At 64.1% G+C, this 14,382-nt stretch overlaps 1 protein-coding gene across 1 annotated transcript; it reads right to left on the bottom strand.

Annotated features, from left to right (window-relative positions):
• Positions 1–817: 817 nt before the first annotated feature.
• On the bottom strand, positions 818–13,519 carry CCDC88B (coiled-coil domain containing 88B). The gene is made up of 27 exons (XM_069470244.1): positions 13,398–13,519; positions 12,953–13,098; positions 12,699–12,810; positions 12,545–12,614; positions 12,407–12,465; positions 12,234–12,317; positions 12,006–12,149; positions 11,627–11,772; positions 11,415–11,496; positions 11,111–11,269; positions 10,377–10,523; positions 10,121–10,229; positions 9,822–9,958; positions 8,586–9,740; positions 6,489–6,616; positions 6,278–6,395; positions 5,365–5,460; positions 5,149–5,289; positions 4,692–4,948; positions 4,206–4,349; positions 3,847–4,033; positions 3,618–3,763; positions 3,415–3,513; positions 3,064–3,230; positions 2,341–2,547; positions 2,111–2,179; positions 818–1,314 (listed from the first exon to the last, which is right to left on the bottom strand). The coding sequence occupies exons 1-27, from the start codon at positions 13,455–13,457 to the stop codon at positions 1,259–1,261; spliced, it is 4,425 nt and encodes a 1,474-aa protein (XP_069326345.1). The 5' UTR covers positions 13,458–13,519; the 3' UTR covers positions 818–1,258.
• Between the last annotated feature and the right edge of the window lie 863 nt (positions 13,520–14,382).

Genomic DNA, 14,382 nt, shown 5'->3' on the forward strand with positions numbered 1-14,382 from the left:
CTCCTCTCCCTGCCTCCCCCTCCCTGTCCACAGGCGCCACAAAGCAAGTCAGGGCAGCCATCAGAGCCCCCACCCTGAGGCCTATGGGAGGGGGTTTGCAGTTGCTCTGCCAGCTGGAAGCAGGGAGTCCTTCCCCACTCCACTGCCCTGCGAAGCTCTGGCAGAGAGGAGGCAGGAGTTAGACTGCAGCTCACACTGGGGAGGCTGGACTGGCGGCCCTTCCCAGCCCTGCCCACCCCCAAATTCAGGCTGCGCAATCTCAGCCCCAGGCAGCCCCACCCCCCCCCACCCCCCTGGGCGGCCCCAGGTGCCCTGACTCACATCCTGCCAACCTGCCTAATTGCCCCTTCTCAGGCATCATGCTAGAAGCCCTGGTCGGAGAGCTGGCATCCCTCCTACCTCTTGCGGCAGCCCCTGGCACTAGGTGATGCCCCACCAGGCCATGAACTCCCTGGGGAAGGGCTCAACCTCAAAAGGGTGGGAGAAAGGATGAGGAGGCAGGAAGATGTGAACGGAGAGAAGAAGGTGCGGGGGAGAGGGTGGGAGTGGGGCCATAGGGGCTTCACTGCCCCTCACCCCTGAGCCCAGACCTCAGACCCCACCCACCTCTGGCTGTCCAGAGTGCCAGCCCCCTCCCCACCTGCTGGGACATCCAGGCTTTGGCCAGCCCACCTGGCCAAGCCCCTGAAGAAAGCCCTTTGCTGTGCTATCCAGGCAGGGGCCCTCTGGCCAGACCCCCACCATCCAGGAGGACTAGGCCACATGTGTTCTAGTGCCTCGAGATGCCCAGATGCAGCCAGTAGACACAGAGCCCAACTCAGGTGGTTGTATCTCAGTTTTATTCTCATGTCCCTGACGTCCCAGCTAAGGCTCAGTTATCAGCCCAGGCCACAGTCCCCGGGAATGAGCCCCGGCTCCCCACCTGGACTGGGCAGAGGACTCTCTTGCCCACTCCTGCCAGCCTCCTTCAGCTGGGGGATCCCCCAGAGACCGCCTCCCCTGCGGGGACCACAAAGCCAAGACTGAGCCCTGGCCTGGAGCCACTTGTGGAGGCCAACCGTCCCCCCTGCCCACAAATTTGTTGCAGCTCCCTCTCAGGGCCCCAGTGCCAGCCATGGAGGATGCAGGGGCCCAGGCCTCCTTGTCCAAGGACTCCCCTCGGGGGCCCAGGCTCCCCGAGATCTTGGTCTTCCTGGGGCCCCCACTGACACTCCAGCGGCGAGAGGTCTGCACTCCCAAGCCCCCTGTCCCCATGGTGTCACTGGCTGAGGGAAGGGGTGAGGAGACGTTTCTCCGGTTCCTGTACCTGGGGGCCTGGAAGGAAAGGCTTAGCTCAGGCCCACCTCCCTCAGGAGGACTCTTGACGTTCAAGGTGGTCCACAGGCCTTTGCCCCTTCTGCCCACCCTCCACCCCCTCTAACTCCTCCCCTCCAGCTGCACCAGCTGCCCTCCCAGTGCTCCACCAAGCCAGGCCTTTCTTCAGCTGTTCCCTCTGCCTGGAATGCTGTTCCACCTCTAAGGCAGACATGACAAGCCTTCATCTCCTCTCTGAGGCTGACCCTGAACACCCTAGTCAAAATTGCAACCTGCCCACCCAGAGCTCCTGACACCCCCTCCCTTCTCCTCCCAGAGCATTAGCACCTCCTAGTGCTCTAGGGCAGAGCTGCCCTGTAGGAGGCTGAGCAGGTGGAACGTGGCTGGCCTGAACTGTGACGTGCTTCAAAGACTTATCATGGAAAAATCACATCCAGTAGTTCATTCATGATATTTTACACTGACTACATGTTGAGTTAAATAAGATCTGTTATTAAAATTCATTTTACCTGTCTCTTTTTACTTTCCCTGATGACTTTACTGGAAAAGTTAAAGGCTACATATGTGGCCCACATCATGTTTCTAGTGGTCAGGGCTGTTGTAGATAATAATTATTTTTATGCAAATCGTTTACTGTCTGCCTCCCCATACCAGAATGTTCCCTGCTGCGTCCTCAGCTAGCACACCACCTGGCACTTGGTAATGGATCATTGTCAAATGAGAGAATGGATGAATGAGGTCTGCCAGGGGCCCCGGCAGGGCAAATAACCCCACTCCTTCCCCAGACCCCACTCACCCTCTCGGTCGGCATCTGCTTTGTGTTCCTGGAGGGTCTCAGCAGAGTCATCCCATCCCACGCCAGGTCCTGGGAGGCACAAGGCAGCCACTAGGCCCCTGAGGCCAGTGCAGAGGTGGGCAGGACTTCCAGGAGACAGAGGGGACAGAAAGGAAACCCCCTCTGCCAGGGAGCTGGTGGGTCCATGGAGAGTTGGGGGGCTAGCAGGGACAGGGACCCTTGTCCCTCACCTTTGCCATGGGAGCTTGGTGCCCCCTGGGGACCTGGACGGCGCTGTCGGAATCGCTGTCGGGGGGTGTCCCCTGGGCTAAATGACTCAGAGCTTCGCCCCACAGGGAACCGTGAGCTGAGTTTCCGCCGCTGCCCTCCTGCCAGGGTCTCCTCCCGCAGGCAGAGGGAGCTCTGGGCCCGGCGCATGGGTGCCGGTGAAGGGGACCCTGCAAGAGGCACATGCAGGGAGGGTGTCAGAGAAGGGCAGGTGGGGGCTGGTCGCAGCAGAGGGGCCAGCGGGTGAAGCTGCACAGAGCCAGGGAGGGGAGAAGCAGAGGTGGGGGCCAGGCAAATGAGGCTGGGTGGGCCCTGGGCTGGCTCTGACACTAGCTCACTGTGTCACCTTGGGCAAGGAACATCCCCTCCCTGGGCCTCAGTTTCCTCATCTGCTATCTAGGATAAACGACCTCTCACAGGAGTACCCTGCTACTCTGAGGTCCTAGGCGCCACTGCGGCTGTGGTAGGCTGGGTGGCTGGCAGGGAGGCAGTAGGGAGGCGCCAGTCAACAGGGACCCTGCAGGGCCCAGGGCAGAGAGCATGGGAAGCATTGGGCAGGTTGGGAAAGCGTCAGGGAAGGCGGCGAGGTGGGGGCATGCGTGCAGGCCAGGCAGTGAGGCAGGCACTAAGGTGGGGGGGGGAATGTGGGGAAGGGACCATCCTGGTCACCTGGCCCCCAGACCCACCTGTCCCATCCGCCTCCCTGCCCTCGGGGAGCTCCGTCTCCGGGGGGCCCCCCAGGCTCTCGGTGCTGCCAGCCCCATCGGCCCCCAGGCGTGGCCCCCCATGGGGGCCCCCCTCCCGCCAGGGCCGCATCAGCCTCTTCACCTTGTCTGCCAGCCAGCTGCCCTTCCTGGGGGCAAGAGGGCACAAGAGGGGGTAAGGACAGGGAGGAAGGAGGGAGAGGAGGGTCATATTGGGGATGGCAAAGGCCAGGCCAACCCTCTCATTGGGGCCAGGACATGAGCTGGGCCAGGGTCAGAGGGCAGGGCAGGGCTTGGCAGGATGCCCAGCCCAAGGTGGGTAGGGCCACTCACTTGGTCCGGGGCAAGGGCCCAGGCTCCAACACGCGGTACTGATCCATGATCTTCTCCACGAGCTTCTGCTTCTCACGGCGCAGGGCATTAAGCTGGTCCCTGGCAGGAGGGGGAGGGGAGAGGTGGGCATGAGGCTCAGGGAGGCCTAGCACCGGACGACCAAAGGGAGTCCAGGCCCACCCAGCTCCCGGCAGCCGGCTCACAGGTACTCGCGCTGCTCGCGGTGCAGGTGGTCCCGGCTCTCCAGGCTGCGCTCTAGGAGCTCCCTGTTCTCCCGGCTCAGGGCCTGCACTTCAGCCAGCAGCTGCCGGTTCTCCTCTTCCTGGGCGCTCCGCAGCTGGGTCAGCAGCTGGCGGGCAGCAGCAGGGGTCAGGGGTGGAACCAGGCGGCCCCCTTCACCTCAGCCCCCCCCCAGCCACCACCTGCCCACACCTCGCACTGCGTGGTCAGCCGGCAGGCACTCAGGTCCAGCTGCTGGTTGGACTCGCGCAACTGCTGGCTCTGCATCTCCAGCTGTGCCCGCTCCAGCTCCAGCCGCGCCAGCCGGCCCCGCAGCTCCCCGCGCTCACCCTGCAGCTCACCTCGCTCTCGGGACACTTCCGCCAGCAGCATCTGAGCCCTTCAGAGGCAAGAACAGCTGCTCTCCAAGGGGCCTCACTCCCCAGCCCTCGTGCCAGCCGGAGGAGTTACGCCAGGGAGAGGAGGCAAGGCAGGACCCCACACCCTCAACCCACTTCACAGGAGGGAACACTGAGGGCAGCCTGAGCCGGGGGCTGTGCCAGGGCCGGCACCTGTCATGCTCGCTCTGCAGCCTCCGCAGCTCCTCTTCCAGGCCCCGTTGCCGGTGCCCGTCCTGCATCAGGCGTTCACGCTCTGCCAGCAGGGCCACCTCCTGCGCCTCCACGTTGGCCCGCTGGGCCTGCAGCTGCTCATGCCTGGGATGGACAAGTGATTAAGAGGCTGCAGGAGCTTGGGACCATAGCAAGCAGGTGGCTGGACTGTCTGGACCTGGGGGAGTCCGTCGTCTCCTAAGCATAGGCCCCCAGGCAAAGCCATCAGGCAGAATGCCAGAAGCCCACCACTCCCAAGACATAAGCTCCTCCTTGAGCCAGCCCAGAAGTATAGGGAGCCAAGCCACGCGCCCCAAGGGCACAGCAGCAGCTGGGGCTTCGCAATGTAAGGTGGATGTGCTTCCTGGTAGGGTCAGGCTTGCTGAGGGAGTCTGCTCTGGCAGGTAGGGGTGCGGGGAGAGGGGCTGGGTGTATGTGGAGGCTCACCGGCCCTGCAGCTCCCGGTGGGCCAGCTCCAGCGCCCGCATGTTGGCCTTGAGGTCTCGGTGCCGCACCAGCAGGCCCTCTAGCTCGGCCTCCTGCCGCCGCTGCAGTTGTGTCAGGGCCTCATGGTCCCGCAGCAGGGCCTGCTGCTGCCCGCGGGTCTCCTCCTGGGACCGCCGCGCTGCCCGCACCTCCTCCTCCAGCACCCCCAGCTTCCTGTGCAGCTCCTGGCCGTGTGTCTCCAACACAGACTTCTCGGCCTAGGGCAGAGAGGTGGGGCAGGGACCACTGGGGTGGAACCCCAGGCTGGAAAGGAGCTGAGGGGCAGGGGCCCAAGGGCAGGGGGCAGGGCCAAAAGCAGAGGGCAGGGCCAAGGACAAAGAAAGAGCTGTGGAGGCGGAGGGCTGGGGCAGGGCAGTGGTGAGTGGGCAGGGAATAGGGCACCCAGGCCACCACCCACCTGCAGCCGGCTGCTGTGCTCCTGCGCCTGCTGGCTCTGCTGCAGCAGCTCCTGGGCACGGCCCTGCAGGCTCCCCAACTGCCCCTCCAGGTGCTGCAGCTGCCCCTGCAGAGCTGCCTTCTCAGCCACCAGTGTAGCGTTCTGCCCAGAAAGGGGTGGTCAGCAGTGCCCAGAAGGCCGGGCACCCCCCAGTGCTCATGTCAGGCCAACACTCACACTGCGCTCCACCTCGATGAGCCGCACATTTGGGGTCTCCACCGTCTGAGGCTTGGCCTGCTCCTGCGGTCCCAGCCCGATGGGGCCCTGGCGCAGCTGCAGGGAGAGAGGCCCTGGAAGGTCACGCAGGGCAGCGGCAGCAGCAGCGTGGGGATGCCCCTTCGGCAGCATTTAACACTGCCCACGCCTTCCCCTCAATCTTACAAGCCCACACTCCCGGCTCCCAGCTCCCGGTTCCCGCAGCTCCATCGATCTCGACCCTGCCCTTCTCAACTTCTATCGGTCTGCGGCAGAGCCTTGCCCTGGCCCATGCTGTCTCTCCCACATGGAACACCCTCTCCATCCCGCTCTTCCTCCAAGCCTCAGTTTCAACACTGCCTGCTCCAGAAAACCTCCCCTGACCGACCCTACATGAGCCTGCCAGGCACCTTGCTGGGCACTGCCACCAGCCCTTGCATGACCTCACCATGGTCCCTGGTACCCTGTGTTATCATCGCTTGTTTTCTTGCCTCTCTCCTGACTGGACTGTGAGCTCCATGAGGGCAGTGGCCTGGTATGAGGCCCCACCGCCACCCCGCATTCAGCGCTGAGCCTGCACACAGTGGGATGTCAGAAACAACCACTGACTTACGATGAGGCCAGTAGCTAAGCTCACTAGGAAGTGGTGGAGCAGGGCCAGGGAGGCAGAGCAGGCACCTCACAGCAGAGGCTCTGCGCGCCTGCAGAATGGGGGAGGCAAGGCCCTGAGAGGCCGCACAGGCACCTGACTCCCAGCTTAGTGCACCCTCCTGCAAGCCAGTAACTAGCCAAGAATCCAGGGGCAAGACCAGGAGCACAGGTGACCCCGGAGCCTGCCCTGGGATGGAAGGAGGGTGGGACATGCCCCCAGCTCCCAGGGCCGCCTGGGCCTCACCTGGAACAGCTCCTCTTCCAGCTGCAGGGCCCTGGTCTTGAGCTCCATCAGCGCCTCCTCCTTGCTGGTTGCTGCCGCCCGCAGCTCAGCTTCCAGCCGCTGCTCCAAGCCCTGGTACCTGCCAGGAGAAGCCTTGGCACCCATCTCCACCCCACCCTGCTCCTCCCCAAGCCCCTGGCTGCCCTCCTCTGCCCCTTGGCACCACCCCCACCTCTGGTTCTGGCTCTCCTGTTCTCGAAGAAATTCCTGGCGCTCCAGAGCTGCCTGTTCCAGCTCATGCTGCAGATGCTCCAGCCGGGCTCCCAGCTCCTTACCCCGCACCACGGCCTTCTCCAGCTCCTGAGGGCGGGCGGAGAAGGCTCAGCGGGGGTGGGTTGGTGGACCGGGGCACACAGAGCCAGGGACAGGCCTGAGAGAGAATCAGGAGCCCTGGCTTTCTGTCCATGCTCTGCTACCCTGAGCAAACGTCTTTAACCTTTTGGGGTTCTACACTCCCCTTTATAAAATGGGAGCAAATCCTGGTGGCCTTGCAGACGGGGCATGAAAGAGCTGGGAGTCGTAAGCCTGGCAGGGTGCGAGGGAGGCCCCTGGCCCAGGAGTGACAGACACATGCTGGGCAAGCGCCTTCACCTCTTTGAGCCCATGGCTCCTCACGTGCGCAGTGACAGGAGGACGTGCCCGGCGGGCTGCCACTCCGGCCATGTGACGTAAGAAGGCCTCAGCAGAGGTGGATCTGGTGAGCGCCCTCGGCCACAGGGGGATGATTTGGGGATGCTGACAGGACAGGAACTTAGGGATTGGCAGGCCTAACCACAGTGGGGGCCAGCAGTGGAGCAGGTAGGCCAGGTTTCTGCCAGCCAGGCGCCCCGTGACCTTTGGCAGTTGGGCCGCACCATTTCGGAAGGGGGTAGAAGGCCCACTTTGGTTTGTGGCCCCAGAGGGAGGTAGGCCAAACCATTCTGACACGCGGGGGCCCTGGCAGGATGAAGCCATGGGGAAGGGCCATCCCCGACCAGCCACCTGCCAAATCCCGTGTCTGGAAACCAGGCCTACAAGACTCTGCTGCTGAAAACCATCTTCCTGGCTAAAGAACTCCACCCAGGCCTTGCCCCTGGGGCACTGCACTTCCTAACACCCTTGGCCACAGCCTCTCAATAAAAAACTACAAGTCCCACGAGGCACTGCCGCCTGGCTGCCGACTGCCACTAGAGCCCAAGTGCTGGGCAGGAAGGATGGTGAGGCAGAGACGGGAACCTCCAGCCCAGACCCTGCCCTGCCCACCTCCAGGCCCTGCCATCGCCCTGCCAAGCTGGGAATCAGTTACGCAGGGTTCCTACTGGGCCCCTCCACCCAGCCCTACAGGCTTCCATGCCCACACGGACAACCCCGGAGGCCCCTGTTTCCCTGACCTCCCCCTGGCCAGCCACCTCCTCCTGTGCCACACCCAGGTAGCATCTGAACTGCTCCAACCAGGAAATCTCATAAAATTCCCATGTCCCCAGCTTCTCCCACCCTCTCGCCCTTAGCGCTGGCTCTTCCAGCCCTACTCTCGCCCTCACTGCCCATCTGTTGGCATTCCCTCTCTATGGGGTAAGTCCTCCCGTGCTAGGTGCCAAGCACTGCCCTGCCTGCCAAGGTGACCCTCCTCAAACCCAGCCCCACACAGGTCTGCCCACACCCTTGGGTGGCTTTCCCCACCTGGGGGCGGAGCACCAATACCTTCAGCTGGCCCCCAGCCCCCCACTGCTCCTGGGCTCCTGAGCATTTTTAATGCCTTAAAGTCCTCACACATGCTGTTCCCTCTGGACAAAATGTTCTTCCTCACCTAGTGAAATTTTGGTCACTCCTCCCTGAAGCCTCCTTGCCCCAACCCGGACATCAGCTCCGCCTCCCTTGGGCTCCCGGAGCACTTTGCTCTGAGTAACCATTTCCTGAACACTTACAACACGCCTTCACCCGGCCAGAACCAGGCCTTTACACCATTATCTCCAGGGGTCTTCCCAAAGACCCGCTGAGGCGCTATGAATGGTATCCCCATTTTATAGAAGGAGGCCCTATGGTGGAGGTGAGTCAACTGCTGCAGCCAGAGGGCCAAGATGCGTGCCCAGCAGTCTCATCCCCTCCTGTGGTGCCCCCATCGGTGGCTCTGTATCCCAGCCAGGCGCACCTTTGGAAGGCAGGGGAGGGCTTGGCCTTTCTGACTCCAGCCCCAGCTAGATGCAGGGAACGCTGATAGAATCAGTAACCACAAACCCCAGCAACCGACCTGGAACCCTGTTTCCTGCCCCCAGCTGTGAACCCCACCTACCTCCCTGAGGGCCTGCTTCTCCCTTTCGGCCTCCTCCAGGTGCCGGCAGCCTTCACTCTCCAGCACCTGCAGCCGTTGCTCTGCGGCCTCGGCCTGGGCCCGCAGCCTGGGCCCCTCGCGCTCCCACTGCCTCCGCTCTCGGCCTGCTGCTGCCAGCGCCTCCACCAGCGCCTCCCGCTCCCGCGACGCAGCCTCCAGCTCCCGGCCAGCTGCCTCCACTGCCTCCCGCAGACGGGCCTGCTCCCGGGCCTGGGCCTCTGCCTCCTGGTGGGCCTCAGCCTCTGCCCTCCGTGCTTGGGCCAGCTCCTCGGTGAGGCGGGCAGCCTCCTTGCCACGGGCCTCCAGCCTTCGGGCCTGGGCCTCCAGCTCCGCTCCAAGGGCCTCAGCCTCTCTCCTCAGCTGTGCCACCTCCTCCCTGAGGGTCTCCTGCTCTGGGACCCCACTGGTCTGGATCTCCCCTGGGCTCGGCCCCTCCCAAGCCTGGGCCTCAGAAGCCCCCTTCAAATTCTGCTGTGCTTCCTGCTGGGCGGTGTCCCAGGCCATCCCCTCCAGCCTCCGCTCGTGCTCTCCAGTCTCTGTTCGTCCTGTGGGAAGGTCCCAGCCCTGTCCTGGGCTTTCCTGCTCCTCTAGCTGCCCATGGAGGCTGGGCTCTGAGGGTCTCAGCTTGTGCTCAGGGCCCTCCTGTCTCAGCCTCCAAGACTCAGGTATCAACTTGCCTTGGGGAGCCTCTCTTCCCCCAGTCTCTCCTCCCAGCAGCTGCTGGGCCTGAATTTTGATCTCTGGACTCTGTGGTGGGGCCACAGAGGTGGGGGTCTGGGGAGGGATTCTATGGCCAGCCTTCTCCAGGGACTCCTGTGTCTCCACAGCAGGGTCTGATTCTTGGGGGGTCAAGTCTTTGGTCTGGGGGGCCATGGCAGCTACCTGGAGAGGCCTTTCTGTCACCTGTGGGCCTGAATCAGATGCCTGGGGACACTCAGCTGACCCCTTGAGGGCTGAGTCTGATGCCAGGGGAGGAAGGTCTGAAGCCTGGGGGCCTCCATGCCCTGCCTGGTGAAGCAAGCCCTGGGGATCACCGTCTGAGGCCAGGGGAGGCTGGGGAGCCTCATCCAGCCCCGGAGGCGTGCAGTCCTCGCTTTGCTCCTCCAGCAGGGGGCGCTGAGGGCACATGAGAGGCACAGTCAGACCCGGGGACAGACTGGGGAGGGACCTGCCAAGACAGTGGGGGAGGGGACTCACCTGGCCACCTGGCTGCCCCTTTAGCACCTGAAGCAGTCCTCGAAGCTCCTGATTCTCCCTCTCGAGACTCCGCAGCCGCCCAGCCTCTGCCTCCCTCACCTCATCTTGCAATGAGGGGGCCACTCCTGGCAGGGGTGCTGGGGGGTGTGAGATGAGGTTAGGACCCCTCCTATACTCCCTGGCTCCTCACAAATACCCCCAGAGACCTGGGGAAGGGATGAGGTCAGAAGCCTTCCCCACTGAAGCTGCTGGAAAATCCTGGCAGCCCCACCCCAGCCGCTCCACTGGTCCCCACTCACCCTCCCCAGGGGAGCCCGGTGGTGGCTCCAGGCTCCGCTGAAGCTCCAGCTCCAGCTCCACATTCTCCTCCGCCAGCTGGTCCACCTGATGCCGCAGAGAGTCCAGCTCCTGGGGGCGAGGGCAGGGTCAGACAAGCCCTCCCCTCCATGACCAGGCCAAGTGTGTAAACCAGAGGGTCACTAGAGGTCACAGGGATCACTAGGAACCCTGAGGGATCATTGGGGTCACCAGCTGGGATCACTCTGGCGACCTCACCGCATGGGCCTCGCCCAGCCTGGTCCGCAGCAACAGGTTCTCGCGCTGGGTCTCATGCAGCCGGGCGCAGCGCTCTCGGGCCGCCTCCAGCTGCTCTTCCAGCAGCGCCTTGGAGGCCTCCAGAGCCCCTGAGAGCACCTGCTCTTCCTGGCGGGAGAGCAGGGAAAGGCGGTGTGATGCAGCCCCATGTGCTCCAGAGCCTAGAGGTCCGAAACCCCTTCCCCTGGGCCTGTCACAGACCTCGTCTCCCCTCCCCCATCTGGCCCTGCACCCCTATCTCCTTTCCCCTCCATCTCCCCCTTTCTGCAGGGTCTCCCCAGGTACCGCTTCCCCCGCACCTGGCCACGCCCTTCTCCCGTGCACGCCCCGCCCCTTCTCCCCAGGAACCGCTTTCCAAAGCTCCATCCTTCCAGGCCCTACTCATCAGTATCCCTACTTGCTAGAGTCTCGCTCCAGACCTATCCCCTGCACTTGACCCCACCCTCCTCCGAGGACCTACCCTTACATAGCCCCCCTCCTCTCCATCTGCCCCATTCTCCAGCGGGCCTTTCCCAAGCACCACCTCCCTGCGCTTGTCCTCACCCATTTCTCCTAGCCGGACGTGCTCTCCACAAAGCCTGACCCTCTCTTCTCTAGGCCCAATCTCGCCCCTCCTCTCAGCCCGCCCCTCCGCGCCGGCCCCGCCTCCGGCCCCGCCCCGCGGCCCCGCCCCGCGGCCCCGCCCCCCACCTCACCGCCAGCTGGCCCTTGCAGGCCTCGGCCGCCTGCAGCCGCTCGCGACAGCGCCGCAGCTCCTCCTGCAGGCGGGGCAGGCGGCCGGCACGCTCCCGCAGCGCCTCCGCCTCCTCGCGGTACAGCTCGGCCCGCTTGGCCTGTCCCGACAGCGCCTGGGCCTGGACCAGACAGTGCAGAGCTGGGAACCGCCAGCCGCGGACCCCGGGGATTAGGGACCGGAGGAGCCGGGTCGGGAGGGAGGCAATGGGACCGGCTCAGGGAGGGTTAGGGAATGTGGCCATGGCGGGGAGCATCTGAGCGCACCTCCTGGCGGAGTCTTCGAATTTCAGCCTCCAAGCCCTGCACCTCCGCCTGAGAGTCTAGCAGCAGCTCAGCCTTCTCCTCCCTGGAGGGAAGGGGCGCTGGAGGGGGTCTGGAGCCCGCAACCCCTCCCCTACCCACCGCGGCTGGAGCCCCATCGAGGCCTAATCTGCCCCTCTCCCCTCCGGTCCCCTGGCCATCCTGTGCGCGCTCACAGCTCCTGCCGCAGGCGCCGCAGCTGAGCCTTGGCGTTGGCCAGCTGCAGGACCAGATGGTGCGAGGGTCCCTCCGCGGGAGCCCTAGTAGAAGCCTCAGGCGACAAGGGCGCTGGCTGTCGCTCCAGCAGCAGTTTGGCCAACCGCTGTAGGAGGTAAGGGTCAAGGTCAGGAGTAACCCTTCCCATGCCACCCCACATCGGCCCGCAATTACCACAAGATGAATCAGGTTGTGACAGCTCTGCTGGCCCAAGACCCCGGGCCCCAGTCCCCAACCCCAGACCTGGGCCCCAAACCTCCATCTCCCCCACACATCTGGCTCCCCACTGTTTCCCTTGTTTCCTCAACCTGTGTCCGTGATGCCCCTGCTGCCCCCTACCTGGGCGCCCAGGTCACGTTCCCGTGCCAGCTTTGAAAGTGACCCCATCAGGCTCCGGGACAGCACCTCCAGCTCCGAAGGCGCCAGCTCCCCAGGCTCTGGCCCAGCCAGAGCCAGCACCACGCCGGCCCCAGACTGGGTCACCTGGGGCACCGGGAGAGCAGTTGAGGGGGTGAAAAGGGTGGTAAGGGTGTCCCCAGGTGGCTGTGGCAGTCCCAGACTCAGTACCTCCTGGATGGCAGCGGCCAGCTCGCTCTGGACCTCGAGGCTGAGGCCCTGGATGTGGCGGATGAAGAGTTCCCGGTGCTCACACTGCGGGAGACAGGAGCAGGGAGGCTAGTGCAGGATCTCCCTCCTCTGCCGCCAAAACTCAGCTGTACCCATCCCGACCCCCAGCTCACCTGCACTGATGCCCCCAGCAATAGCCGCAGGATGCCTTCCAGTTCCTCCACCGCCTCCTCTGCGGGGCACAAGCCACAAGGGGTTAATGGGTAGGTGGTGCAGGGGTAGCGGCAGGAGGACTTGGTGGGAGCGAGCACCTGAGAAAGGGTCAAACCCCAACGTCTGCAGGTCTGGGGGTGGTGACAGGATCAGCAGCTGCAGCTCCTCCTGGAGACAGAGGGGTCAGATGACATGAGCCGGACCTTCCCGCAGAGGGCTCCTAGTCTCCGCCTTCCCCTCCCCGCCCCTCACCTGGTAGAAGTCTCTCAGTTGGCCCCACAGGTGGTTCAGGTTCCACACACGACAAGCTGCAGGTCCGTCATTGCCCCGCACCATTCGAGGTCTCCCTCTGGCACTGGGGGCACTGGGGGCACGGGGGGCGGGGAGGTGAACTCGAGGACCCGCCTCCCCTCAACCAGGCTCTGCCCACCACCCCTCAGGCTCCTCCCACCAGCCTCCCCTCCTCAGGTCCTTCTCCGCCACTCCCCAGCGCTGGTGCCCTTTACATGATGCCCAGGACCCGGAGGAGCAGGGCCCCATCGCTGAGACGCAGGAACCTCTTCTCCGGGCAAAGGGGCCCCTCTTCCTCCTCCTGCTCCTCTTCCCCCTCCGGCTCCTCCGCCTCCCCCACCAGCCCGGCCAGTCCCAGCGCCTGTGGAGAGCCAGAGGGGTCAGCGGGACTGGCAGGAGCCCCCACCAGCAGGGTGACTCCCAAGCCCTCTGACCTGCCCCAGTGAGCCCAAGCACGCCCCTCACCAATCACCTGACCCCTCTGGTCCCGGGTCTGGACCCTCTTCCACTCACCACAGCCCCCTGGATCTCTCCATCCGCCACACTTGAGCCCAGCCTCTCCCTTCAGGCCCCAGCTCTGCCCTACCCTCCCCAGCCCCAACGCCACCCCCGCTGGGGCTCACTTCCCCCTCCCCCTCCTCCTCCCCCTTGCCCCCTCACCCAGGTGGCCAGACTCCCACTCAGGAAGTCTCTGAGTCTGGGCCCCTTGCCCCCCTCCATGCCAGGGTCAGGGTGCCGGTCTGCTGTGGCAGCTGCACCTGCCCTGAGAGGAAGAGGAAGTCCCCAAGTGGGGGATCCCGGGCCCAGCCACAGACACCCTGTACAGCTTCCTCCTTCCGGCTTCAGGCGGCCCCGTGCACCCCCAGAGTCCTGCCTCAGCCCTCACCTCGCCAACCCGCATCCTCCCAGCATCTCAGGCAGAGCTGGCCCAGAGGTTAGCCAGGAGGCCCACAGCTCCCCCCGCCCCGCTCAATGGACACTGGTAGGTGAGTCCTTCGCCTCTTTGGGCCTTGTTTTCCCAACTCGAAATGAGAGGACGACCTCGGCCTTGCGCCCTCCAGGGCCTCCAGAGGGGCTGCGGGCCTCACATGGTGAGTCTGGGCGCCCACACATGCATCTTCTGATGCACCAGGCTTCGTTCATTGGTGCCTCCTTCCCTTTCCCCTGACGTTTCTCAAACTTGTACAAACCCCCCCCCAACATGTGAAGCCTGGTTCAGATGCCAGCTCCCCCAGGAAGCCTCCTCCAAACCCCAGATGGAAGCAAGCAACACTCCTCTGAGCTCACCCCACCCTGTACGCTCTACACACTGGACTGAGGGCAGGGTAGCTGTACTAGGTGCCATGAGGGGAGGGGATTTGACCTTGGAGGGTGGCCAGGGAAGGCATCCCAAAGGAGGCATGAGATCAGGGGTGACCAGGTGACTGGGTTAATTAGGCAAAGGGGGGTGGGGAGGAAAGGTATGCCAGGCAGCAGGAATAGAATGTGTAAGGGCTTAGGCAGCTAGGGGCATGATCGGTGTAAGATCGGAAATTATTCATGTTTTCTCTATTCCAACACACTTTATTTTTCACGTTTCACAACTCAGAAGTCAAGTTACATGGTACAGTTGCTGGCTGGCTGGCTGGCTGACTGGCTGGCTGCA

The sequence above is a fragment of the Eulemur rufifrons genome, chromosome 6 (assembly GCF_041146395.1).
Source record: "Eulemur rufifrons isolate Redbay chromosome 6, OSU_ERuf_1, whole genome shotgun sequence".
Classification (NCBI taxonomy): domain Eukaryota; kingdom Metazoa; phylum Chordata; class Mammalia; order Primates; family Lemuridae; genus Eulemur; species Eulemur rufifrons.